The sequence below is a fragment of the Mustela nivalis genome (assembly GCF_964662115.1).
Source record: "Mustela nivalis genome assembly, chromosome: 14".
NCBI classification, from domain to species: domain Eukaryota; kingdom Metazoa; phylum Chordata; class Mammalia; order Carnivora; family Mustelidae; genus Mustela; species Mustela nivalis.
In genome coordinates this window covers 91,442,129-91,467,551 of record NC_139033.1, presented here as the reverse complement: position 1 = coordinate 91,467,551, position 25,423 = coordinate 91,442,129, and the positions used below count along the sequence as shown (strand labels likewise).

General features: G+C 45.5%; 1 protein-coding gene across 1 annotated transcript in view; it reads left to right on the top strand.

The window, feature by feature from the left end:
* MYO18B (myosin XVIIIB) overlaps nt 1-25,423 on the top strand; it is a 250,379-nt gene that overhangs the window by 208,717 nt on the left and 16,239 nt on the right. Inside the window, exons 40-42 of the mRNA XM_082698791.1 lie at nt 1,806-1,936; nt 12,376-12,417; nt 13,682-13,819. Coding sequence (XP_082554917.1) covers nt 1,806-1,936; nt 12,376-12,417; nt 13,682-13,819 — 311 coding nt within the window. The remainder of the gene's footprint in view (nt 1-1,805; nt 1,937-12,375; nt 12,418-13,681; nt 13,820-25,423) is intronic.

The following is a 25,423-nucleotide window of genomic DNA, read 5'->3' as shown; positions in this document are numbered from 1 at the left end:
CTCAGTCTTTGCTCTCGCTTTCTCTCTGTCTCATTAAAATTGGAAAACCTCAAAATCATATGAAAGGCACAGGCCCACCATACCATGAATAGACCAGCCACTCTGCAAAGGGGAGCTGTGGGTGTCCCCTTAATGGGGAGCAGCCCTGGTCCTCCCAGAATTTCACTGGGGGGTGTGTACATGTAACCCCAGAAAGATCACCTGCAAGACTGGTCTTCAAATTCGGGCTCTGCACGTTACTGCCCGGAATGACTTCTGACTCTGCGGGCCTCCATTTCTTCATCTGCAACAGAAAGAAAACAATCATGGGCTCACAGAGGCACTGTAAACTGTTCCAGGTTACACACCCAGTGAGTTAAATGGGCAGCTGGGAACAACACTTAGATCTGACCCTAAATCTTTCTATTTTCACCCTTTCACGTTCTCAGCAGTTGGTATATGTTTCTTAAAGCAACAATCAACAGGGGTGCCTGGGTGGCTCAGTCAGTTCGGAGTCCAACTTTCAATCTTAGCCCAGGTCTTAATCTCAGGGTCCTGAATTCAAGCCCCATGCTGGTTCCATGCTGAGCCTGGAGACCACTTTAAAAAAAATAACAAAAATAAAACAAGAGTCAACAAGTAATCCTTACATAATTAGAATGGCTTAAAAGAAAAATTTTGACTATAATCCCTCTCTTCTTCCTCATCTTTAAGTATCACCAGCTTCCAAAGTGTTTTTCCGATTGTATGTGTGTTATTTGCAGATAGATGGGGGTATGATATTCCCTGTGCTATTCCGTTTGCTTAACATTATTCCGCAGAAGCATTCTATGCTGCCACAATCCTTATTTCAAATGTTAATGTGTGCCTAATGGCATCAAAGAGACATGCTGTGATCCCCCATTCCCCGTTGTTAGATGATGAGGCGCTTTCAGCTTCTCCCTGCATCCTCTGGGAGAGATCTTACTCTGCCTTTTGAGTGATCCCCTGTAGGTTTAACCCAAGGTTTCTCAGACTGGGCACGATGGACATTTGGATGAGGCCATTCCTGGTGGAAGGGGTTGTCTCGTGCCTTGTCAGGTGTCAGACAACGTCCCTGTTTCTACCTGCTCATGCCAGTAGCACACTGCCCCCAACCCCCGACAAACTGTGACAACAAAAATGTCTCTAGGCATTGCTCAGGGTCTCCTGGGCTAGGGAGTGAGGGGGCTGGCAGAATCATCCTTAGTTGATGATCATTGTGATAAATGGTAGTGGTGGATGACATAGGCTGCAAATGGAAATCAGAGGTTTTCCAGAGTCTGCACAGAATCCAATTAAGGCAGGATCAGAGAGGAGAAGGATGAACCCTCTGAGGCACCAGTCAGGGGCACCAAGCTGGAGTGCCATGCTTCCCTGGGCCTCAGTTTCCCATCTGCAAAATGGGAACAAGACTAGTAACCCATCTGCCAGACTTTTGAGCAGTGAGGGAGGTAATCAGGGTAAGATGCTTGACACAGTGCCAGGCACAAAGAGTATTTTGTAAATGGCAGTGGTGTCTGCTTGCTCTGGGAGGAGCCCCTCTGGCTTGCCCATTGTTGCCCTTGCTGCCTCTGTCTGTGGGTCATGCCACCATGGCCCCCCAAAACATCCATGTCCTCTATAAAATTAAAAGCATCTGTCTGAGGGTCCATAAGCCCATCTGTATAGAGAGGGGCTGTCCGTTACGTACTAGGTGCTCAGTGAACATGAAGTGTAGCTCAGGGTGTGTCTTCTTCCCCAGAAGCTCTGGCCAGTGCATGGGTTCTTGTCCAAGGCCAACATGTGCTTGTGGTCTCTGTCTCCAGGAGAAGTATGTGGAGGAGCTCACAGCAGTGAGACAGACCCTCCAGACAGACCTGGAGACGTCCATCCGGCGGATTGCTGACCTGCAGGCAGCCTTAGAGGAGGTGGCGTCCAGCGACAGTGACACGGAGAGGTAACCTCTGGGGGCCAAGTGCATTATTTCACATGCAAAATGGACATAATACTTTGGACCAACCACTCAAGTGGCTTTATTTTGACTACCTTAGATGCACAGATTGACCTTTCATGTGCTGAACCCACTGCCTTCCTCATAAGGTTGTCAGTGAGGGTCAAATGAGGTGCCAGATGGACACCACTTAGAACAGTGCCAAGAGTGCACATGGGCCATCAGAGTGTAAGTGGTGTTTGTGCACGTAAGGGGCATCTCTTCACAGAGGCAGCTGCTGATTCAAAGACGCAAAAATGAGACAGCTGGTAATGGGCCAGACCACTCAAATACAGTGTCAGGGTTTCTCTCCTTTCCCAGAAGACAGGTTGCTTTCAACCATCTCATCTCAAATCTCGAGCTGCCACAGGCCATGGGTGGGCTGCTTACCTGGAGGGAGTTCGAGGTGTCTCAGATGGGCACATTGGCCTGGGCTGTCCAGCCCCTGCAGGTGACCCATAGCATCCTATTCCCCAGAGCTGCTTTTGTAATGTTGGCATGTTACTTCTCTGGAAACCACAGCTGTCTGGCTGGCTGCAGCTTCTCTGCCCCATATCCCAGCCTTTGCCACAAAGTCTGGGCAGCAAGAAAAGACATTTTATTTGCATTGCTTTGGTAAGAAATAAGGTATCTTAGCCTAACCTTCAGATGTGCCTTCCTCTCTACACACACCTGCATGGACTGCATTGGCCACTGCTCCCTCTTGGTCTTTGTCTCTGTGCGGGATGATTCCTGTTGTAGCCAGGACAATTCCAATATCAGACCATGAATGCAATTCTCTCCACTTCCTTGAGGACCCTGAGAGAGGTTGAAGGTCACACAGCAAATTAGCATCGTGTACCAGGTGAGAACCCAGGACTGCTGAGTATCCTACCCTAGACCTTTGCCTGTTGCATCCCCTTAATAGGGTGAAGCAGGGGCAAGCTGCTGAGAGGTGTAGGCGGGAGATGGGCGGTGAGGAAAACAGTGGTGTAAGTCAGCTATGGGTTAGCCAGCAGGAAGAACGGATTGAGCTGACCATGCCTGGTCAAGGAAAAAAAGCCCCGGAAGGAAACACATCAACATTCTAATACTGATGGAAGGCATTGCTACTGAAGTTATAGACTTTATCTTATTATTTCTTTAAGGTGATTTATTTATTTTAGAGAGAGAGAGCAGGGTGAAGGGGCAGGGGGAGAAGGAAAGAGCGAGTCCTAAGCAGACTCTGTGCTAAGGGTTGAGCCCACTGGGGAGCTCGATCTCATGACCCCAAGATCACTACCTGAGCTGAAGCCAGAGTCAGTCGCTTAACGGACTGAGCCACCCAGGTGCCCCTAAGTTAGGGACTTTACACACCTGATTTTAGAATGTGAACATGTCCTTTCCTTGATGCGGTTCCAGGCTGGTCATAAACGGCTCAGAGATGTGTAACCTTGGACTTTTCCGTAATGATGTTCATGCTCAGAATCAGTCCGATGGAGACCCAGGGGGCTCTCCACGTCCTTGCCTCTAAGTAAAGGGCTTCATTTGAGAAATCTCAGTTTGTGCAAAAATAGCTTCCATGCACAAAGTATCACCACCATGCCCTGCTAATTTGCATGGCCACCAAATTTGGGTGAAACAGCCACTACTGGTGTTGCCCCTGCTTCCTGACTCAGGATTACATTGAGGATGTCCCGTTCACCACCTCCCTGCGGCCTTATTAGTGTCCTGGCAGAACTCGCGCCTATAATTACAAACCCTCGTCAATATTACCCTCTCGATGCTGGGGTTGACTTTTCCAATAAAGACATTAATACTATCACATTAATTATAGTGAGAATTAATGGTTGTATATACTAATTTTTGTTTTTGTTTTTTTAACCAATGAGCAAAACTTTGGAACCATTTTTACTTACAGCCAGAGATTATTTTTCTCCCCCCCCCCACTTTTTTTTTTTTTTAAGAGAGCAAGCACAAGTTGGGGGTGGGAGAGAGATAAACAAGGAGGCTCCATGCTCAGCACAGAGCCTGATATGGGGCTCGATCCCACAACCCTGAGATCATGATGTGAGCTGACACCAAGAGTCAGACGCTTAACTGACTGAGCCACCCAGGCGCCCAGCTTTTCTTTCTTTCTTTTTTTTCAAGTTTTTATTTTAATTTCAGTATAGTTACATACAGGACTCTATTAATTTCCAGTGTACAATACAGTGATTGAATGATTCTATACATTATTCAGTGCTTGTCAGCATAAGTGTACTCTTAATCCCTATTACACTTATCCCTCCACCCCTGCCCACCTCCCCTCTGGCAGCCATCAGTTCATTCTCTAGAGGTAAGGGTCAGTTTCTTGGCTTACCTTTCTCTTTTCTTTTTTCCCTTTGCACATTTGGGCGTCATCTTTTTTTTCAATTTCGCATAGGAGTGAAATCATACAGTGTTTGTCTTTCTCTGATTGACTAATTCCACTTAGCATAATACTCTCTAGCTCCATCCATGTCATTGCAAATGGCAAGATTTCATCCTTTTTGATGGCTGAGTAATATTCCTGTGTGTGTGTGTGTGTATACATGTGTATAACAGTTTTTTTATCCATTGTCTATTGATGGAAACTTGAGTTCCTTCTAAAATTTGACTATCATAGATAATGCTGCCATGAACAAAGGGTTGCATGTATGCCTTTGAATTAATATTTTCATATTCTTTCGGTAAGTACTCAGTAGTGAGATTACTGGATTATAAGATATTTCTATTTTTAATTTTTTGAGGACCCTCCCTACCATTTTCTACAGTGGCTATCCCAATAATGCACGAGGGTTCCCTTTTCTCCACATTCTCGCCAACACTTGTTGTTTCTTGTCCTTTTGGTTTTAGCCATTGTGACAGGTATGAGGTGAGAGCTAATTGAGGTCTTGATACGCATTTCCTGATGATGAGGGATGTTGAGCATCTTTTCATGTGTCTGTTGGCCCTTGGTATGTCTTCTTTGGAGAAATGTCTGTTTGTATCTTCTGCCCACCTTTTACTGGATTCTTTGATTTTGGGGTGTTCAGATTGTTTTTCTAATACATGAACGTTATTAATGAAATAAATGGAAGCTATCAAAATAACAAAATAGGAAAGAGGCAGAGGACCCATGCTTGGAGGTGTGGGTAGATGCTGAACAGAAGGTGTGGCAGAAGCAGGGATCATCTTCTTGCCTGGGGAGTGAAATCCCAGGGGTGAGGTCATGGAGGGTCACAGGCATCACTCTGGTCTCAGCTTATAGGGGCCCCTCTTGAGCCTTAAAGGGACCCTGCCCTCACCTTCACCTTGATAGGAGGTACCTTTACCTTTTTCCTCTTGTTCATACCCATCCAGCTTTTCTGAGCTCCAGACCCCGGGTCCCTGGGAATACCCTCTGAACACCTGAACCCCAGCTTCCTGTCTGCATTTTCACAATTTTCTGTCTCAGGAGGACTTTGTCCTGACTCTCTGCCCTCTAACTTGGATTTAAAAGAGATGCAGAGCTGAGATTTCCCCCGTAGCATGAGAATAGGGGGGTGACGGGGGGAGAATTGCCCACAAAGAAGTCTCAGAGAATTTAATTGCACTGCAGTTAAACTGATTCTCAGCAATAAAAGGCAATCCATGCCTTGCTGGGCTGCAGGGAGGCACCGTCCAAAGCAGAGCCCCAACTCCTATCCCTGGTAGGAGCCTGTCCTCTTCCCCATCCCGCTCTGCCTGTACTTCTGCTTAATTGTCTCGTCATCTGGGGGATGTCTGTGGGTTGGATGGGAGCCCGAGGGATTCGGTGAGGTACCTCTCCAAACTGAGCTCTCAATTAGGACTCGCACCCACCCTGAGGGGAGAGCAAGAGAGAGTGTGTGTGTGGTATTTCTGCTGGAGGTAAGGTTTTTTAAGAGACTTGTTCAAATTATTAAAAGTCACATTTCCCCATGTTGGGAATTAGATCCGAGCGTAACAGGCCTTCCAGGCTGGAAACACGGTTACGTGCTCAGAAAGCCAGGTGGCCCGTGTGGTGGAATTTAAACATGTGCCATCCTGCACTCGGGCTCTGTGCTATGCCTTAGATCATGGCATCAACCCTCTCAGATTAATGGGGAAATCCTTTAAGCTGGTCCCCTGGGGCCCGGAGCACGCTCATTACTCATGGAGGGAGGGATGCATCAACTGAAAGCCTTGTCTCTTCCTGGCTCAGGGTCTGCACTGCTCTGCCCGTCATCTTTCTGGGGGTTTGGGGTGCAGGGGGGTGGTGTGTGAAGAAGTCAACGGACGACCTCTGACTCCTAGGTCAGCTGAGAGTGCATCAATTCCAGCTGGCCCGGTCAGAATCGAATGCTCTGGAAAGGTGTCTTTTGTTGTTGTGTTGCATATAAGCTGTATGTTTCTCAACATACATCCTTTTAACTGGGATAAAATTAGGCTGCAGTAGGATAAGGAGAAAGATGTGGGTCTCACCAAAGGTGGCCGCTGCCACTGAGGGCATCATTCTGAGTTGATTTATTTATCAGTGGGCCTAGACTCTGGCCGGACTCTAAAGCTTCCTGCTACCTAGGAGGGCAGGCTTTGGAACTGCTCACATTACTTTTCCTAAAACTCCTTTACCTTCTAATTTGCACTCTCTGAGCTCCCCTGTCTGAGTAATAAGTATGCCCAAGGCCTGGGGGAACAGCTTAAAGCATCTTTCTGTCATTCTGAGAAGGTTGATACACCATTTGCAATGACAACACAGATAGCTCACGTTTAAATGACATCCTAGAAACCATCTGGCTTTCCAAGTGTCCTTCTAGCTTAGGAGGCCTGGATACCCAGCTAATAGGGTTCACGGGGAGTCAGGGCTCCAACCTAGTTTATCTGCTCGTGCCTTATGGGAAATGATGGTTATTGGGATGAGAGATATTCTCTGCTGAGGACTGACTTGGTGCAAGGCTGTGCACCAGACATGGTTCTCACAACTTTTGAGGTTGGTACCTATTTTATGGACAAGGATGCTAGACTCAGAGAAGTTGAGGAGCTGGCTTGGGTTCACCCAGCAAGTGTTGGGGCCATGATGTCCTCCAGGCCAACTTCACCTCCCACACTTCCAATGCGCAGGCTCTGCTGTTATGTCCCAGGTACTCCTTCTTCCCCCTTTCTCTTGTCAAGGTCTTTGTTCTTTGCCAAGTAACTGGCCTGTCACACAGGTGCATGTGTGCCTGTCACTGTGGCTGGGAGCCAGTGCCTTCTTTTGTTACTTCCCAGGCTATGTGTGCATTTAGACAGGAATTGTCTGACAAGGATTCATGCCAAAAGAATACGACAGAAGACATCTAATTAATTACTTTGCCTATCAGCAAGCCCCTGTCCACCAATGCCTGGCACAAGTTCTTTGAAAACCACATGGACCAAAGGTGAGAGAAAGAACCACCAATAGGTCAGGAGGAAGGGTTCTGTCCTGGCTCTACCACCGACAAGATCTGGACCAGGTCATCTGCCCTTCCTGGGCCTCTGCCAGTCCAATCAACACATTAAAGTCTTTGTCATTGCCATCCGTATTCACCTTCCATGTTTTGTTTTTAAAGATTTTATTTATTTATTTGAGAGAGAGAGCATAAGTGGGGTGAGGGAGAAGCAGGCTCCCCACCGAGCAGAGAGCCCAATGCAGGGCTCGATCCTGGGACTCCAAGATCATGACCTGAGCTGAAGGCAGATGCTTAACCAACTAAGCCACCCAGGCAGCCCTTTACCTTCCCTGTTAAGACAGGAGGTAAAAGTAAGAAATAGGCAAACATGGAGCTCACAGCCCAGAGACTCTTTCTTCATAGGGTAAAAGGGTCAGTGGATTTCAAATTCCCTCTTAAGTGGAACCCTCCCCCCCTTTTTTTTTTACATCAGCATAAACTCTTATAGAAAATTCTAGCTTAGCATGGAGTACAGAGATGAAGGTTCAAGCTCAGGCCTCCCTACTCAGGCTCTCTCCCTAACCCCTTGGAAGCCCCCTGTAAGGCCTCCCAGAACACAAGGCCTCTGTAGACCATGGTGCACAAACTCCTGTGTCTACCAGGACCAATAATAATCTGTGACTTGTGAAGTCACTCTGGTGGGGATTTCTACCCATCTGGTTCAGTGAGTCTTAGGATCACGCCAAACAAAACTCCTGTTTCTGCCTGAATGCCTTTCCCCTCCCCCTACCTCCAAGCTGTAGACCACCACAGGGAAAGCTGTTAAGTGCCTTCTGCATTTTATAAGGTGTGATGTGGTTTCCAGAAACCCTCCTCAACCCAGCATCTTTATTTTAAACATACTCTGTTTTGTTGAGACCTTCTAAGATGGTGGGTAGTATGGGGTTTGGGCCAGACACCGCCCTCAGCCTGGATGGTAATAGATCAGAAGCTGACAAGCAGAACGCCCAGCAGACCTTGACTTTAACCTCAGCAGTTCTGTGAAAATTCGGTGACATGGGTTCACAGGCAAAAGCAACCGGTACACAGATTAAAATGTCTATAGAAGTGTAGGATTATTTTCAAGAAGCATTTATACTGATATCTTTTTATTTCTCATGGCTGGTTCTCTTCCAGAGTCACGGGCTTGGAAGGCACTTACAAGGATTGCTGATAATCTTATGCTCTTACAAGATTGCTTCTTTAGATTCTTCACCATTTTTTTTCCCCACATGGTGATAAAGGGTATAATCGTCGTTGATACAGCAGTGATGGGTCACACCTGCTGCCTGCTTGTTTCTCATTTAAAAAAAAATACATACATATATATATATATATATATATATATATATATATACTCAGAAAAAATATATATATATAGGCTCAGAAAACCCAGTGCTTTCTGTGAAGGCAGAAACCAGCTCTGAGATTAGCTATTGCAATAGTCAGAGTCTGGCAGGAACCCCAGACACGTCCCAAAGGAGGGGGTCTAATAAAGGGACTATTTGCAAAGATATGGGCCCTGTGTAGGGAGGCATCAAACATGGTACAGCACTCAGGGGCTCATAGCCATTCTGGGAACTTCCAGCAAGGGCTGTTGGGCAGGGGGAGCTCTGGCTTTTGATTGAGGGCTAGAGCCAACGCCAGGAGAAGCAGTAGGTAGAATAAATACTCTAGGTTCCTCTCTTCCTTCCTCCCCTCCAGTGGCTATCCTAATTCCCTACTGGCCATACCCAAGGGGTGGCCCCATGGATGTGGCCCATAGAGATCAGCCTCCGGGGCACATAGCAAAGTGGACAGCAGGAAGTGGGCGGGAAGGAGCAGAGAGAAGACATCTCAAAGTGAATGCGTCTTTATTCTGGGGTGAAGGGAGAGCCCTTTCAGAAGGGGATAAATTTAAATTCTGACTTCAGCCATGGGGCTCACACGTATGGAATCAGCCAGGGTGACTAGCGGGTCACAAATTAACACCAGCATGTGCTTTGATTAGTGATCTTCTCCCATAAAGACTTTTCTGGGCTGAATTGCATTAAAGATTGTTGTTCAGTCAAATGAAGTATGTCAAAAAGAGCTTCGCTACTGCAGAGCTCAAGGCAGCTGCTTTAGTATTGTGGAGAGGTTAGGTTTCCTGGACACCTACTAGGGAGCTGTGAGCACAGCCTCTTTTAATCCAGAGTCCCGGAATCCTGGGGTGGGAAATGGGCTTGAAGAACCCCCCCCCACACACACACACACAACATGCCCAAATCCCACCTCTACTGTCACCAGCCTTTGCTCATTCTCCCAGCCTATAGCTACAAGAAAACTTATTCTGGGTATAACTAAGCCTCTCTATCAAGACACACCGTTTACAATGCAATGACTTGGGCCACAGGTGTCTTCATTTTTTTTTTTTTTTCAATCAACATTCTAGAAGATCGAACCCTATTCACTGAACCTCTCTGTCTTGTCCTTAGCTTCCTTAGCTAAAGACATCCTTAGCTTTTCTGGTCAGCTGGAACCAGTGGTCCTTAGCCTGGGGTCTGTGCTCAAGTAGTTCAAGGGAGGGGGGCGTCCAGGCTTGAGGTCTAGATGATACCGTGAACTCTCAGGTATTGAGCTAAAATTTGAGTCAGTGTGCATTCAGAGAAGCAGAAGTGGAAGTTCCATAGTCCTATAAAATATCCTTAGAGGGGCGTTTGGGTGGCTCAGTGGGTTAAGCCTCTGCCTTCAGCTCAGGTCATGATCTCAGGGTCCTGGGATGGAGCCCCAAATCCAGCTCTCTGCTCGGCAGAAAGCCTGCTTCCCCCTTCCTCTCTCTGCGTACCTCTCTGCCTGTGATCTCTGTCTGTCAAATAAATAAATAAAATCTTAAAAAAATATATCCTTAGAAATAAGCCCCAGGACTCCTCCCTTAATGACAAGTGCTCTCTTTCCAAGCTGGACGAGGCCTTAGCTCATTGGCCCAAACTCTTTTAATTCACAGATGGGGAGACTGAGATCCCAGGCAGGGAAGGAGGAGAGGCTGGGCCACCCAGAGAGGCCTCTAGGATTTGGTTGTCTTTTCTCTTCGTCTCTTATTCTGTCTACATCTCCCACCCAGCAGAGCCACAGAAAGACCCAGGTCTCCAGCAGGATCAGAGTTTGGTCCTACTCCCATGGATGGTTTCAATTCATGAAGTGGTGTTTTTAAGTTGGTTAAACATCGCATCAACACTTGGCACATAGGTCCCTGAGAAGATTCAAGGTCACTCATCAAAGACACATTTGTCCTATTGCCTTTTTGGGAGGGGGTGCCATAGCAAATTGTCACAAACTTAGTGTCTTAAACCAACACAGATTTTATTACCTTATGGTTCTGTTGATTAGAAGCCTAAGGAGGATCTGATCTCCCTGGGCTAATCAAGGTTTCAGAAGGGCTGTCCTCCTTCTAAAGACTCTAGGGATGAATTTCCTTCCCTTTTCCAGTTGGTAAAGAATACTAACACACCTTGACTTATAACCCTTCCATCAACAAAGTCAGCTACAGGAACCTAACAATCTTGGGATCGAGGATTAGGATATTGACTTCTCTGGGGGTCGTTATTCTTCCTCTCCTAGGGTCATTCAAAAAAGCCGCTTTTGTGACACTGGAGAGGACACAGCAAACTTTTCTTTAAAAGGCTAAGTGGGGGGCACCTGGGTGGCTCAGTGGGTTTAAGCCTCTGCCTTCAGCTCAGGTCATGATCCCAGGGTCCTGGGATCAAGCCCCACATCGGGCTCTCTGCTCAGCAGGAAGCCTGCTTCCTCCTTTCTCTGTCTGCCTCTCCACCTACTTGTGATCTCTCTCTGTCAAATAAATAAATAAAATCTTTTAAAAATTAAAAAAAAAAAAAGGCCAAGTGGTATGTTATTTTTTGGGGGCCCTGTGATCTTTCTTGCAACTACACTGCTACTGTAGAGCAAAAGCAGTCATGGGCAAAATGGAAATGAGTCACTATGGCTGTGTTTTAATAAAACTTTATTTATAAAGACATCTGTCAGTTGGATTTGGCCCATGGCTGAAGGTCATTGAATTCTCAAAGCATTATCTGAGAGAAAATCTGGTCTGGCCTGAGCCCTGGGGCCAAAGGGATGAATAAGACATGCTCTTGGTTCGTAAGGGCCTCTTGCAGTCCTGGTGGGGCCAGAGAGTTGTGAATAGAAGCCCCGAGACTGACCGGTTCTTGAGGGTAGGGACCAAGGAGACACAGGTACATCCCTTGGAAAAGCGATCACGTTTTCTAAGGAAGGAATTCTCCAGATTCCACATAAAGAATAAATTTGGGAGGCCCTGGCCTGTGAACCTAGGATTCAAATGAGGTCTGAGGTATCTGAGGCATCTGAGGTCATGGTTTGGCGCCTACCCTTGCACACTGGGCATCCACCTTCTGGTTAAGAGCATGAAGTTAATAGCTCTTACAGACCTGGGATTCAATGCTGTGTGACCTTGAACAAGGGAGCCAGTTTCCCTGTTCCCTAAATGGACCTAGGCGGGATGGTTAGATGAGATCTTGTGGAAAGCGTATTTGTTGAATGAAGGGACATTCCCTCCAGAATAGCTACTCGTGTAATTAGTCTCAGAGTTTCCCAGAAAGCCCTGGAAAGCTGGACTCCTGCCCTCTTGTCTGATTCGCTAGCACTCACAAAGAACATAAGGCAAACACACTGCAGTTGACAGTAATGATGCTGTTAATAATAGCAGTACGGGTTGTCCTAAAGCAAGAGCAGAGATAATGGTTGTTGCCTTTTAAGCAACACTATTTATTTGTCAAGAACCATGCTGAGATCTTGATAGGGGTTATCTCACTTCACAGGAAGCATGCACTCCACCACTCAGCCCCATTCCTAAACACATTTTACGAAGGAATATAGAGGGTCAGAGAAGGTGAGTGACTTGCCTGAGATCACACAGCAGCAAAGGTTGGAAGTGGGACTCAAACCCAAGTTGGTCTGACACCAAAGGCCACATTCTTCCCCTGGCAGCTCAAGAATGACAGGCTCTTTTTTTGTGTCTCCTTCTAGTGTCCAGACAGCAGTGGACTGTAGCAGCAACAGAAAAGAGATGTAAGTTAACCCTGAGGAGAACTGAACAGTTAACATTGAAGTCAAGAACCAGCCCCTGGCTCTCTGTGTCCAGTGTGCAGAGGGAACATCCATGCTCACTTGGAGAATTACTGGCAATGCCCATGATAGCTCAGACTCCATGGTCATAACATATGGCACTGGGGACATGTTATTGAATGGTGCAACTTGTTTTAGACAGAGAGGAGCCCATGACATATCCTACCACCATCCCCCTCAAATACCTTCAATGGCTCCTTATTGCCTCAGAATAGACTTTATAGATTGGCATTTGAGACCCACACATATCTGATCCTTACTTCCCTCTCTATCTGGGACTCCTTCTTTCCATATCATCCATGCCCTGTCCCTTTCCAACCTCCTTATCTATGTGTATGCTGTTCCTTCCAGCTCAAATTCCTTTCTCCAGGTCCTTCATGGTCAAGACTCAACCCAGACAAATTGTGACTCAACTATCATTACTTAATGCCTTCCCTTATGTCTCCAAGGATTAAAACAATGCTCCTTCCTTATCCTCCTCCTTTGTGTCCCTCTATGTTGTATTGATAATTTTCACCTTTATTATATGCTTATTTCTATAGGTGTGTACTCTGCTAAGATGGAGTCTTGAGGACAGGGTCAATGTTGGGTTCATGTTTACAGCTCCTTCCCCTGGTGCCCTGCATAGAGTGTTCCATAAACAAGCAAATGAATTTATAGACAGACACAAATAGTGGTATAGGTAAAGATAATGATATACATTATATATATATACATTTCAGAATTAGGGAACATAAAAGTAAAGTCTCTGTCTACAAAGATATTCTGGTTAGGGCAGGCAGAGAGTTAACCCTTGACATATTCCATGGACATATCATTTGGTGTAAAATTCAATGCCAAATTTTACTCTAAAATCAGAGTTGTCTCAACATCTGTATCAGAGTATTTACCTCCCCAAAGAGGAGCAGCAGTTAGCATCATGGGCACTGGAATCACAGAGACCAGGGTTTGCATTCCACCTTCATCACTGGCTAAGTGGGTAACCTTGGCAAGAACCAAGTTGGTCTCCTCGAATCCCATTACTCTCACCTATGTAATGGGGACAGCACTGGCTCCCATCTCTCAGGGATGGTACTCTGAGCACTGATGAAGTTCTTGCATATACAGCACTTAGCACATGCCTGGCTGAAGCTTAGTGGTGACTATCTAGTTATTGCTGTTACTGTGGTTGTCATCGTGATGACGGCATCCTGTCTTCTGGTTCCAGAGATAACGTCTCTGTCCTCAGCTCCCAGCCAGAGGGCAGTCTGCAGTCCTGGTTGAGTTGTACTCTGTCCCTGGGCACAGATACCATGAGGACTCCCTCTCGACAGTCAGCCAGCAGCAGCCCCATCCTCAGCTCCAGGTAAGAGTATGTCCCTGCTGCCTCTGGATGGCCAGTAGCTTGAAGAATCTCATACTTTGAAGGTCGTTTTTCATGACTTCCATCTTCTCCAGCTAAGGCAAGGAGAAGCATGGCCATGGACAGTGTGAGCTATGATCCTGCCACTTTTTAGCTGAACAGCTTTAGGCAGGTTGGTTATCTTCTCCGAGCCTTCGTTTCCTTCAGCTTTAGGCAGGTTGGTTATCTTCTCCGAGCCTTCGTTTCCTTATCTGGGCAATAGGAAATATAATTCTGTTTACTGCTCTAAACTGTTGAAATGGTGGAGATCTGATGCCCCCCTCCCTAAAGATGGCTCTCCGGATGATTTTTAAATAGCATGTGGTGAACATTTTTTTTTTTTTAAATATTTTATTTATTTATTTGACAGAGAGAGATCACAAATAGGCAGAGAGGCAGCAGAGAGAGAGGAGGAAGCAGGCCCCCTGCTGAGCAGAGAGCCTGATGCGGGGCTCGATCCAGGACCCTGAGATCATGACCTGAGCCGAAGGCAGTGGCTTAACCCACTGAGCCACCCAGGCGCCCCTGTGGTGAACATTTTTAAAAATAACTGTGGATTTATTATAGTTGCCTTCTATCTAAAGCAAGTCTTACTTGTCTACAATTTATAGATTGTTCTGGATTTAAAGTTTTCTTTTGTAAACCTATTCATTTAAGCATTTCTGCATTTTGGAGTTTTTTTTTTAATGGCAAATCAGTATCGAGACAGTTAGGCTGGATGATTTCTCCCTCAGAGATTTTAGTTTTGTTCTGAATGTCAAGGTTTTATATTCTCCCCACCACAGAGGGAGATGGATCCAGTTACGGCCTGAGATAAAACTCTTGCAGATCTGTAGGATTGCCAACAATAGGTTCCTCTGACAACCGGGCCTTGGGAGTCACTCTTAGTTTAGGACTTAAATCCATCTTCGCTCTTGTTTTTCTGCCAGCTTCGTTTCTCTCAGCTCATTTGGTTTTCCTTTTCAAGGGCGGCCCTCTTGTAATTAGGAGCTAATGGCCATAAATCAGAAATTATGGATTAAGCAGATGCGTAATTAAGATGAAATGTACACTGCTTTTGTGATAACGGGAGAACCAATGTGATAAAGTAGAAAGAAAAGTCCCAGACTCAAGGAACAAATGCAGACAACCCCTTCCTGACTTGAAATGTGTTTGCTCTGAAGGAGGTGGGGGTACCGTCTCTACAAAAAGAAGGGGGTGGAAGTTCACACTAACCTTTTGGGCATATTCAGCAAATGGCAAATGTCTGACGCATGCCTGCAGATAATCTTAGGCTGAAAAATTTGACGTTGAAAATATCAGAGGCTCTAAGAGTGGGGCTGCATCTGGGGAGTTAATTAAAGCAAGATTATCTGATTACTGCTCTTAATTAAAAACAAAGGCCTGTATGGAGAAAGGGCCATCTCCACCGTGAACCCCAAAGGATGAGGACTTTTTCTCTCCTGATAAATACATACCCCTGTTTTTCCCCATCAGCCAGTGTAGAAGGCAACAGAAACAGCACTGGGGGTGGCTGTAACCGGATAGGAATGATCATTAACACAATATTTGAGTTTTGTGATTAACAGTTGGACAAACATACCTCACTGTATTGTGTTCATGGTATTGCATGGTCAGATATCACATTTCTTACAAACCAGAGGTTTGTTGAGTCATTCAGTGTCATTTATCCAACAGCATTTGCTCTGTCTCTCTGTGTCACATTTAGTAATTCTTGCACAATTTCAAACTTTCTCCTTACTATTATATTTGCTATGATGATCTGTGATCAATGATCTTTGATGTTACTGTTGTAATTATTCTGGGGCACCATGGATAACATGTCCGTATAAGATGGCAAACTTAATCAGTAAATGTGTGTTCTGATTGCTCTGCTGACCAGCCGTTCTTCTCATCTCTCTCCCTCTCCTCGGGCCTCCCTATTCTCTGAGACATAACAACATCGAAATTAGGCCCATTAATAACCCTACGGGGGCCTCTAAGTGTCCAAGGGAATGGGAAAATCACATGACTCTCACTTTAAATCAAAAGCTAGAAATGATTCAGCGTAGTGAGGAAGGCACGTCCTAAGTTCCAAGAGAACTAAAAGCTGGGCCTCTTGTGCCAAACACTTGGGCATATGCTGGACACAAAGGAAGAGATCTTGAAGGAAATGACAAGCATGACTCTAGGGAACAGATGACTGATAAAAAAAATAAACAGCCTTCTTGCTGATCTGGAGAAAGCTGCGTGGTCTGGATGGAAGATCAAACATGGCACAACACTCCCTGAAGCTGAAACAAAACCCAGAGCAAGGCCCTGACTCCCTTCCATTCTCTGAAGGCTGAGAGAGGTGAGGGGCTGCAGAAGGAGCGTCTGAAGGTAGCCAAGGTTGGTTCACGAGGTTTAAGGAAAGATGCCATCTCCATAACACAGAAGCACAAAGGGCAGCAGCAGGTGCTCATGTAGAAGCTGCAGCAAGTTCTCCAGAAGCTCCAGCTCAGATCATCCATGAAGGTGGCTATACTTAACAACGGATTTTCAGTGTTGGTGTAAGAGCATCCTATCTGAGGAAGATGCCATGGAGGACTTTGGTAGCTAGCGAGGAGAAGTCAGTGCCTGGCTTCCAAGCTGCAAAACATGGGCTGACTCTCTTATAAGAGGCTAATGCAGCTGGGGCCTCTAACTGGAAGCCACTGCCTTTTCTGCAAACCCTAAGGCCCTGAAGAATGATGCTGCATCTATTCCACCTGCACTCTGTAAATGGAACAGCAAAGCCCTAGATGACAGCATCTCTGTTTATAACACAGTTTACTGAATATCTTGGGCCCACCGTTGAGACCTGCTGCTCAGAAAAAAAAAAGAGATGCCTTTCAGAGTACCACTGCTCACTGGCAGTGCACCTGGTCACCCAGGAGCTCGGATAGAGTGGAGATGTACGGGATTAATGTTGTTTTCATGCTTACTAGCACAACATCCATTCCTGCAGCCTGTGGGCCAAGGAGTCATTTCATCTCTCAGGTCTTATTATTTAAGAAATACTTTTGAAAGGCTAGAGCTTCCATAGATAATGTGTCCTCTGATGGGTCTGGGCAAAGTACACCTTTGGAAACCTTCTGGAAGGGGTTCACCATTCTAGATAACTCTAAGGACATTCCTGGTTCATGGGAGAGGTGAAAACAGCAATGTTAATAGGAGTATGGAAGAGGTTGATTCCAACCTTTTTGGAGGTCTTGGAGGGGTTCGAGACCTCAGTGGAGGAAGTAACTGCAGATGGGGTAGAAAAAGCAAGAGAACTAGAATTAGATGTGGAGCCTGAAGATGGGATCAGAACTCTTGAGAAAGCTCAAAGCAATGAGGATTTGCGTCTCATGGATGAGCAAAGAAGGTGGTGTCTGGAGATGGGAAGTGCTCCTGGTGAGGATCCTGGAAGAGTGTTGACATGATGACAAAGCATTCAGAATGTTCCACACACACCATCAATAAGGCAGCGGTGGGGCTTGAGAGGACAAACTCCAATCTTGAAATAAGTTTCGCTATGGGTAGCATGCTATCCAACACCATCACCTGCTACAAAGAAATCCTTTATGAAAGAGAGAGTCCATTGACATGGCAAAAGTTGTGTTGTCTTATTTTAACTGCCACAGCCTTCCCCAACTTTCAGCAGCCACCCCCTGATTCGTCAGCAGCCATCAGCCTGGAGGCAAGACCTTCCACCAGCAAAAACAAGATGACCCGCTCAAAGCTCAGATGTTAGTTAGCATTATTAGCAACAAAGTATCTTTTCACTAAGGTACGTACTTAATTATGCTTTTTTAATAAGACAAAGCTATTGCACATTTAATAGACGACAGGATAGTGAAAACAGAACTTTATGTGCCCCGGAAAGCCCAGAATTGAATTTGAGTCGCTTTTTTGAGATATTTTATCGTGGTGGTCTGGAATGGAGCCTGAATGTCTCTGGGGCATGCCTGCAGTAGCATGCATGATAAGGATCCTTAGCCTTCCGGTTGTGCTCTAAGTTGTTCGTCACCCATTTGAGTGGGAGATGGGAGTCTGGGGGGGGGGTTGGGTACATGGGCTGAGCTCACAGCAGGTGGACTTCTCCCCTCCCTTGCCTCCCTTACAGCAGCGAGATTTGGGGAGAGATTTCTTAACGTTTCTATCCATGTTTCTTTGTGAATAAGCCTGGGTTGTTGTCAGGTTAATGAGATGATGCACAAAGGTGTCATCGCTCAGCAGCCCCGGCACCTAGAACAAGTTCAAGAAAATTCGCTTTGTTAGTGTTGGTATCTACTTGATGTCCAGAGGAACCCCAGGAGATGGACATTACCCCCATGTGACAGAAGAGGGATCGAAAGCCCACAGCCTTACCTTACTGCTATAGCTGTGCCTTGGGCAGAGTCTGTCCTCGGCACCCGCAGGCAGCCCAGAGCCTAGCCCCCTTTCCTTCCCTATACCTTTTCCAAGTCCTCAGGCTTGGCCCAGTACACCTCAGAGCAGTGGTGCCTGCACCAAGTACAGTGATGGGGCAGCAGGCAAGGAGGGATCATAAGCTCCTTGTTTGTTTTCTTTTGGTCTGCCTGCCAGGGATTGGCATTCAGTTGGTGCTCAATAAATGTCTGTTGAGGAGGCACCTGGGTGGCTCAGTCAGTAAAGCATCTGACCTGATTTTGGCTCAGGTCATGATCTCAGGGTCGTGAGAAGAAGCCCTACATTGGGTCCCTGAGTGTGGAGCCCGGTTGAGGTCACATCTCAGCATGGACTGTGACTCATGGAGGGTCGGTAACTGATCAGTGTCCCACAGCAGGTAAGAAAAGCCAGGCTTCAAGCCCAAATTCAAATCCCTCCAAAGCCTATATTTGGATTTCCTGCACTACCATGGCTCTCTGACATTTATCCTGCAAATTTTACTGGAAAACAACTGTTCTTAATATTAAAACTGCATGAGGATTATCATTCAACACTCAGCATCGATCCAGAAGATGCCTACTGAGCGCCAGATCCCACGGCAGGAAGCCCTGAAATTTTTGAGCACTGTCCTTGGAACATGTTTACAATTTTAAGATCTGAGAACTTCTGAGTGGGAAGGAACTGCTGGGATTATCTGACCCGCTTTGCTCATTATGCAGATGGGGAGAACACAGAGGTCTGCAGAGGGAAGTATCTTACCCAAATTTATAGGAAAGTCTGAGCTTAGAGCTCAGGTGCCTTCTAGCTCTTTCTAACTGCACAAGTCATCTATGAATTCTTCCTCCCTTCAAGAACTTAAAATATAACAGAAAAGACTAAAATCCCATCTTTTTTTAGAGAGAGAGAGAGTGCCCACGCATGCAAGTGGGGGAGGGGTAAGGGCCAGAGAGGGAGAGAGAGAATCTCAAGCATGCTCCACATCCAGCAGAGTCTGACGGGGACTCAGTCTGACGACCCTGAGATCATGACGTGAGCAGAAATCAAGAGTTGGTTGCTTAACCGGCTGAGTCACTCAGGTACCCCTAAAGCTAAAATCCTCTTAACCATGCCCCCAATCTCAGCTCCCTTCCTAAAGTTATCTACTACTGTCCAGTTCGGTATGCCCCCTTCCACATTTTTTCCTGTGGATTTTTAAACATAAGTGCACCTGTAGTACATTTGTTGTATAATACATATATTCTAGAATATAGAACGTATTTGTGGGCTTTTAAAAGATATCAATGCACATAGGATGTACCTTATGTGCCACATAAATTCTTACCCTGTGCTTCTTTCCCTCTACAGTATATTCTAGCAATCTTTCTTTATCAGTATGGCTAGGCTGGTCTCATTCTTTTCCAGTCCCGCAAAAGATCTTCAAGTCATGCTACTGTTTATTTCTTTAAAGTCGTCTTCTTTCACTTTCAGCATTTTCTTGGTATTAACTCTGAGCCTGTAAGCCTTTAAAACAGACAGACAGACAGACAGACACACACACACACACACACACACACACACACACACACATTCTTATGCACGTGGGGGCGTGATTTGGTGGGTCTAAGGGCTTTTGCACTTTAAACTTGGCTGGATGCTACCAGATCGTCCCTGTGTCCTTTCTGCTTAGAAGAGGATGGAACTCCTGTATCCCCAGCCCCATGCCACCTGGCACCTCATGGGGCTCAATAAATGAGTCTCTTGGACATTTCAAATTAGACTGAAAAGGAAGGTCACTTTAACAGAAGAGAGAGAGAAAGCAGTCTTCTGCCAAAAAATAAAAGCATTCCCTGCATTATTTATAAGAGGCCGTCAACCCAAGAGAAATATACCTGAAGCCTTATGATTTACAGTCCAGGAGCCATGCAGCTGCTGCTGATAAATGCAAGAGCTTCTGGAGATGGAGACACTAAATTACCTTTGTGGCCCCCAGAGAAGTTTATGGGGTTGGTGGTAGCAGTCACACTTGGCTTAGATTCTCTCCTAACCTCTGGCAGCAGGTGGTGCCAGGGCCGTCCAGGGACGGGTCCACTCACCTTGGCCCCCACCATGTGCCTGACCTTCCCTGCCTCTGCCCTTGCTAGAAAAGTGTGAAAGTGGGGGGCCTCTCCCCCACTTCCTTCTTGTCTTCAGAGTACATCAGGCTTTCCCTCCTTCACTACATCTTCCTCACCCTGTAGCCCCACTGTGGTCTTCCTTTTCCTCCCTTTTGGAGTCAGTCTTCTCCAAAATGGGGTCCCATACACACTGTCTGTACCGAGAGCTTGGCCCCTATCACTTATTGAAACTTTCCTCACCATGTCAGCAGCTTCCGAAGGGACAGATGGGGGGGACGTTCTCTGGTCTTGGCCTTTCTCTGGACTAAGAAGTTGGCAAAGTGTCAAACACATCTCTGTTCATTCAGCCTTGTAGATGTTTCTGCTCCTTGGGGCTCCTCAAACCTCTTCTCATCTTTGCCTTCCCATTCCCAGCCCCCAAATGTGGGGGGTCATGGGGTAATGCCCTCGCCTGGCTGTTTTGCTCTCTACCTGATCCCAGATGATCCCCATGTGATTTTATATCCCCCACTGTAAATGGGCAAACCCCAGTCTAAACCTCCAGCTCTTAAGCTCTCCCAGGTTTTAAATGGAGACATCGTATCTAATTATCTGCACTGAGGAGATGACCTCTCCCTGGTGTCTTAACTTGACATATCTGGGAGGAAGTTTCTGCCTTCCTGTCCACACTGTGTTATCAGTATCATTTGGAGGTCCTATCATTCATAAAGCCACCCAAACTGGGTCTTCTCAGACTATCATCCCCTCTCCTTCATCCTCATAGTCAACAGATCCCCAGGTCTTTCTTATTCTTCTCTCCCCCAAATACTCTTGGCTCTCTCTGCTTCCATCCTCGCTGCCAACACCTGTAAGTCAGGCTGCCATCATTTCTGTCTTAGATGCTGACAAAGAGTTTCCAATACCATCCTCCCTCGATCCATCCTTTACACTTCAGCCCGTCTGATCTCTTTAAAGTAAAAATCTTGCTGCAGTGGCTTCCCATCTCACCTCAAGAGTCAGCAGACTCCTGCCTGTAGGTGAAATCTGGCCCTTGACCTGTTTTTATAAATAAAGTTTTATTGGAACCCAGCCATGTCCACGTTTTTGTTTTTGATTTTGCATATTATTTTTCACTGTTCCTGCACTGTTAAGGCAGAACTGAATAGTTGCAATGGAGACCAGATGGCCTTTAGGCCCAAAATTATTGCCGTCTTCCCTTTACAGGAGAACTTTGGTGATCCCTGCCCTCCGGGATAGAACAGGATGGAATTCAAGCACCTTAGCAGGCTTACAGTGCCCTACGTGATGTGGCTTTTGCCTGCCTTTCTGGTCTCATTCCCTCTATCTCTTCTTCATACTTGGTTCCCCATATGGATTATAGCTCTCCCTCATCCACTACACTCTTCCCCCTCCTTGATCTTTTGTCCATGATATTCCCTCTGACTGGACACCCTTCTGTTTCTTCACTTAACTCTTACTCATCCTCCAAGACTCAGCTCATGGATTCCTTGCCTCAGGATGCTTCCCTGATGCCCTGGCTGGGTCAGGAGGTGACTACATAGTCCTTTAGATCTCATAGTGCTCACTGTATCATGCTGAGATTATCTGCTCCGGTGTCTTTCTCCCTCATGAGGTTGTGAGTTTTTTAAGGAAATAAATCTTATCCTTTTCTTCTTGTACCTCAGCACCTAGCACAGTGCCTGACACATAGCATATACTCAGTAAATATTCATGGAGCAAATGAATGACAGTGGACAGAAGCTAGATGGCCCTCACAAGTGTGGTTTGAAGGATGATGCTGATATCAACACCATGGGTGGACTTACCAGACTGTTCGACTCTCTCCAGCATTGATGGAATATAGTGGGAGATACTCAAGGACTGGGCCCCAGCTCCCCCAGAGTAAAGGCTGAGGACAGAGGTGAGTGTTAAGCCAGATCAGTCAGAGATCTTGAAGACACATTTCAAAAGAGGTAAGGGGAGAACAATGGACTTTGCAGTGTGGTGGACCTTATTTCCAATCCCAAGTTATTAGCCACCTGAGAGCCCCTCTTCCAGGCTTATATCCCCTTTGCAGGATTGAAGAAATAATAGCTATAGCAGTGGCTGGTAGAATCCCTGATATGAACTTGGGGTTTAATAAGCAAGAGTTCCCTTCCACCCTCCTTCCTTCCTCCTGGCCAGACTGGGTGATGCTGTTCTGGGAGGCAGGGATACTGACAGACAGGCAGGACTAGGGAAACCTATGTCTGGGTTCTAATAATCCCATGTCCAGAGACTGTGGAAGTGAGCCAGACTTGCAGCAGAAAACCATGAGCACAACAAAGAATCCCTTGCCAGTGAAAGTGGAGTGTCAGTGAACAGTGTTACATATGTTGAACCTGATGTGTTTGAGGATGTTCAAGTGGAATCATCCAGAGGTTTTGAAGTCTGGGCTGGATCTATGAAGATTCCAGGACTTCTCTGTGTAATGTTGGGATTTGCTGGGGGGTGGGGTATAGATGACATAAAACCCAACTCAACCGGGCTTGTACAAAATGAAAACTAGTATTATGTCATGCAGCTTAGAAACCAAAGGTAGATCTAGCTCCCGGCATTATTGGACCCAGGGATTCAAAAATGATCCTGTGGATTTGATCCCTCAGCAACCTCTCTGCCCTATTCTTCTCAACACTGACTTTTTTGCAAGGGAGCAAGATGGCGGCCAAGATTTTCTAGCTCATGCCTGTACCATTCAGAGTTCAAAAGTAAAGTTCCACCAAAATCTTGAGCTTGACTTTTATTGGCCCAAAGGGAGTCACATGTCTGTTCTGAACCAGTCAGAATGAATAAGGAGAACAAAGGAGTCTCTTACCCTAGGCTCAAGTTGGTGTTCTCACCTAGTTCTGGGAGATGTAGTTATTCCCACCCAAACCACAGGAGCACTGAGGGAGGAAGGGTTTCCCCAAAGGATAAGGGGATACATTACCTGAAGCAGAATAATAATGAGTAGATAAAAAACAAATAAGCAAAGCAAACGTTTTCCACCAAGGGGAAGATTGAATTATGGGAGTGGACAAAATTATGCATACAGAGTTGAAGGATTGGGAGGTGGGTAAAGTAGGAAAAGAGAGGACAGTAAGAAAAGAAAAAATATATTCAAGTGTTTGAGGTCCCATTGAGTAGCCTTGGGAAGCCCAAATAAAATTGTGTGTGTCCTGGTCAGAGACTTTATTTATCCCTAAATTTCAATGACCAATCTATCATCACGTAATTAGTGATGCTGTGATTTGAATTTATTACCAAACATGGCTCTCTGCTGTTGCTATTGGACTTGTACCATATTGCAATGTGAGCATGGAAATTATTGTATAAATTATTCTCACTCACATAATCATCGTGATTTTAATTACTGTGTAATCTTCGCTAATTACTGTTGTATGTATCATTTGCTTTGGTGCCGATTTAACACAACCGCTGTTCATTTGGCTAAACGATGGCATTACAACTTTTCCTTTTTCTGGGGGAAAATTTGCTTTCTGTAAACATTTGCAGCCCCATACTCTCGGCTTGCCATTCTTGGTTTAAAAAAGGAGATTTAGACATCAACTTCCTTTCGCCCCCGTTGATTTTTATGTAGGATGAGGCTGGCTTGAATTAGTAAAAAGGTCTAAATTACAGGGTATTGTTTTTAAAATAAAGTTGTATGCCTTTTAGGAAAGTGCAATTAGTCTACTACAGAAACGAAGGCAAGGATGGGTCACACAAGGCCTGCTTAAATGATTAGATAAGAAGCGTTTGTAATTAGTGCATTAATTACACGAATGTGAATGAATGGTACTTCGCGCTAGAAACAGGTCGTTCTCAAAGTAGGTTAAGCATTCACCGCTAATCTTATTTCAATAGTACATTTATTTACTGGTCTCTGCTTTCTTAGAACCAGAGCTCAGGATCATTTTAATCCATCCTAAAGATACTTAGTGAACAGACCTCTCATGAATATAGTTTTATGTCTTCCTGAGACAAAGGGGTGCTATTCAGTTTTATCAATCTTAGGAAGATTAGTGGAAACTGAAAGCATGAAAATGTCAGTGCAAACATATTTACCACAGAACCCAGGCCTGTGCAAACAGAACCGGAAGTCTGGCTCTGCCCAGGAATCAGCCTTGGAGCAGCATGTGTCCTGGCTGGGTTTCCATGGGCAGGAGGGCTGTTTTCTACTTAAAACTCCAGATCTTGGATGGTAGATATGTGGGTCTCTCAGGAGTTTCGAGACTCATCTAATTTAGCTGCAAGTTTGTGTAAGAACCATTTAGATTAAAGTATCTGTGGCTCTCAGATTGAGCTCTATTTTGGTGACATGGACCTATCGTTGAAATAAACATCCAGAAAATGGCATCTTTATGAAATTTTCAAAAATTGGCCCTACCCGTTTAATTACTACCAAAAGCAAAACCAAATCATCTCAGGTGCCCCTAAATCCTTCTTTAGCCTGTTCAGGTCATGACCTCATCCTTCCTCAAAGGTAACCACCATCCTAACTTCTAATGCTATGAATTAGACATGACTGTTTTTTTTTTTTTTAAATTCTATATAAGAGGAAGTATCCAGTAGTACTCTTTGGCACCTGGCTTCTTTCTTTTAATACTATGTGGATTTTTTAAAAAAATATTATTAATTGTATTTTAGAGAAAGAGAGAGAACATGATCAGGAGGGCAGAGGGAAAGGGAGAGAGATTCCCAAGTAAACTCCATGCTGAACTCATATTGGGACACTGGGCTGAGATCACAACTTGAGTTGAAACCAAGGGTCAACTGCACCACCCACATACCCCCATTTAATGTTATGTTTATGAGCTTCATTCACATTGTTGCATGAGGGGTAATTCCCTTGTTTTCTTTGCTCAATAGTCCATAACTGTGGTTCTCAACTGGAGGCAATTTTGCATCCCAATCTCTGCCAGGAGATAGTTGATAGTGTCTGGAGACATTTTTGGTCATCATAACAGAGACAGGTGCTGCTGTAGAAGACCAGGATGCTGTTATACACCCTACAATGCACAGAACTGGCCATACAAAATGATCTGGTCCAAAATGTCAATTACATCACTGTTGAGAAAATCTG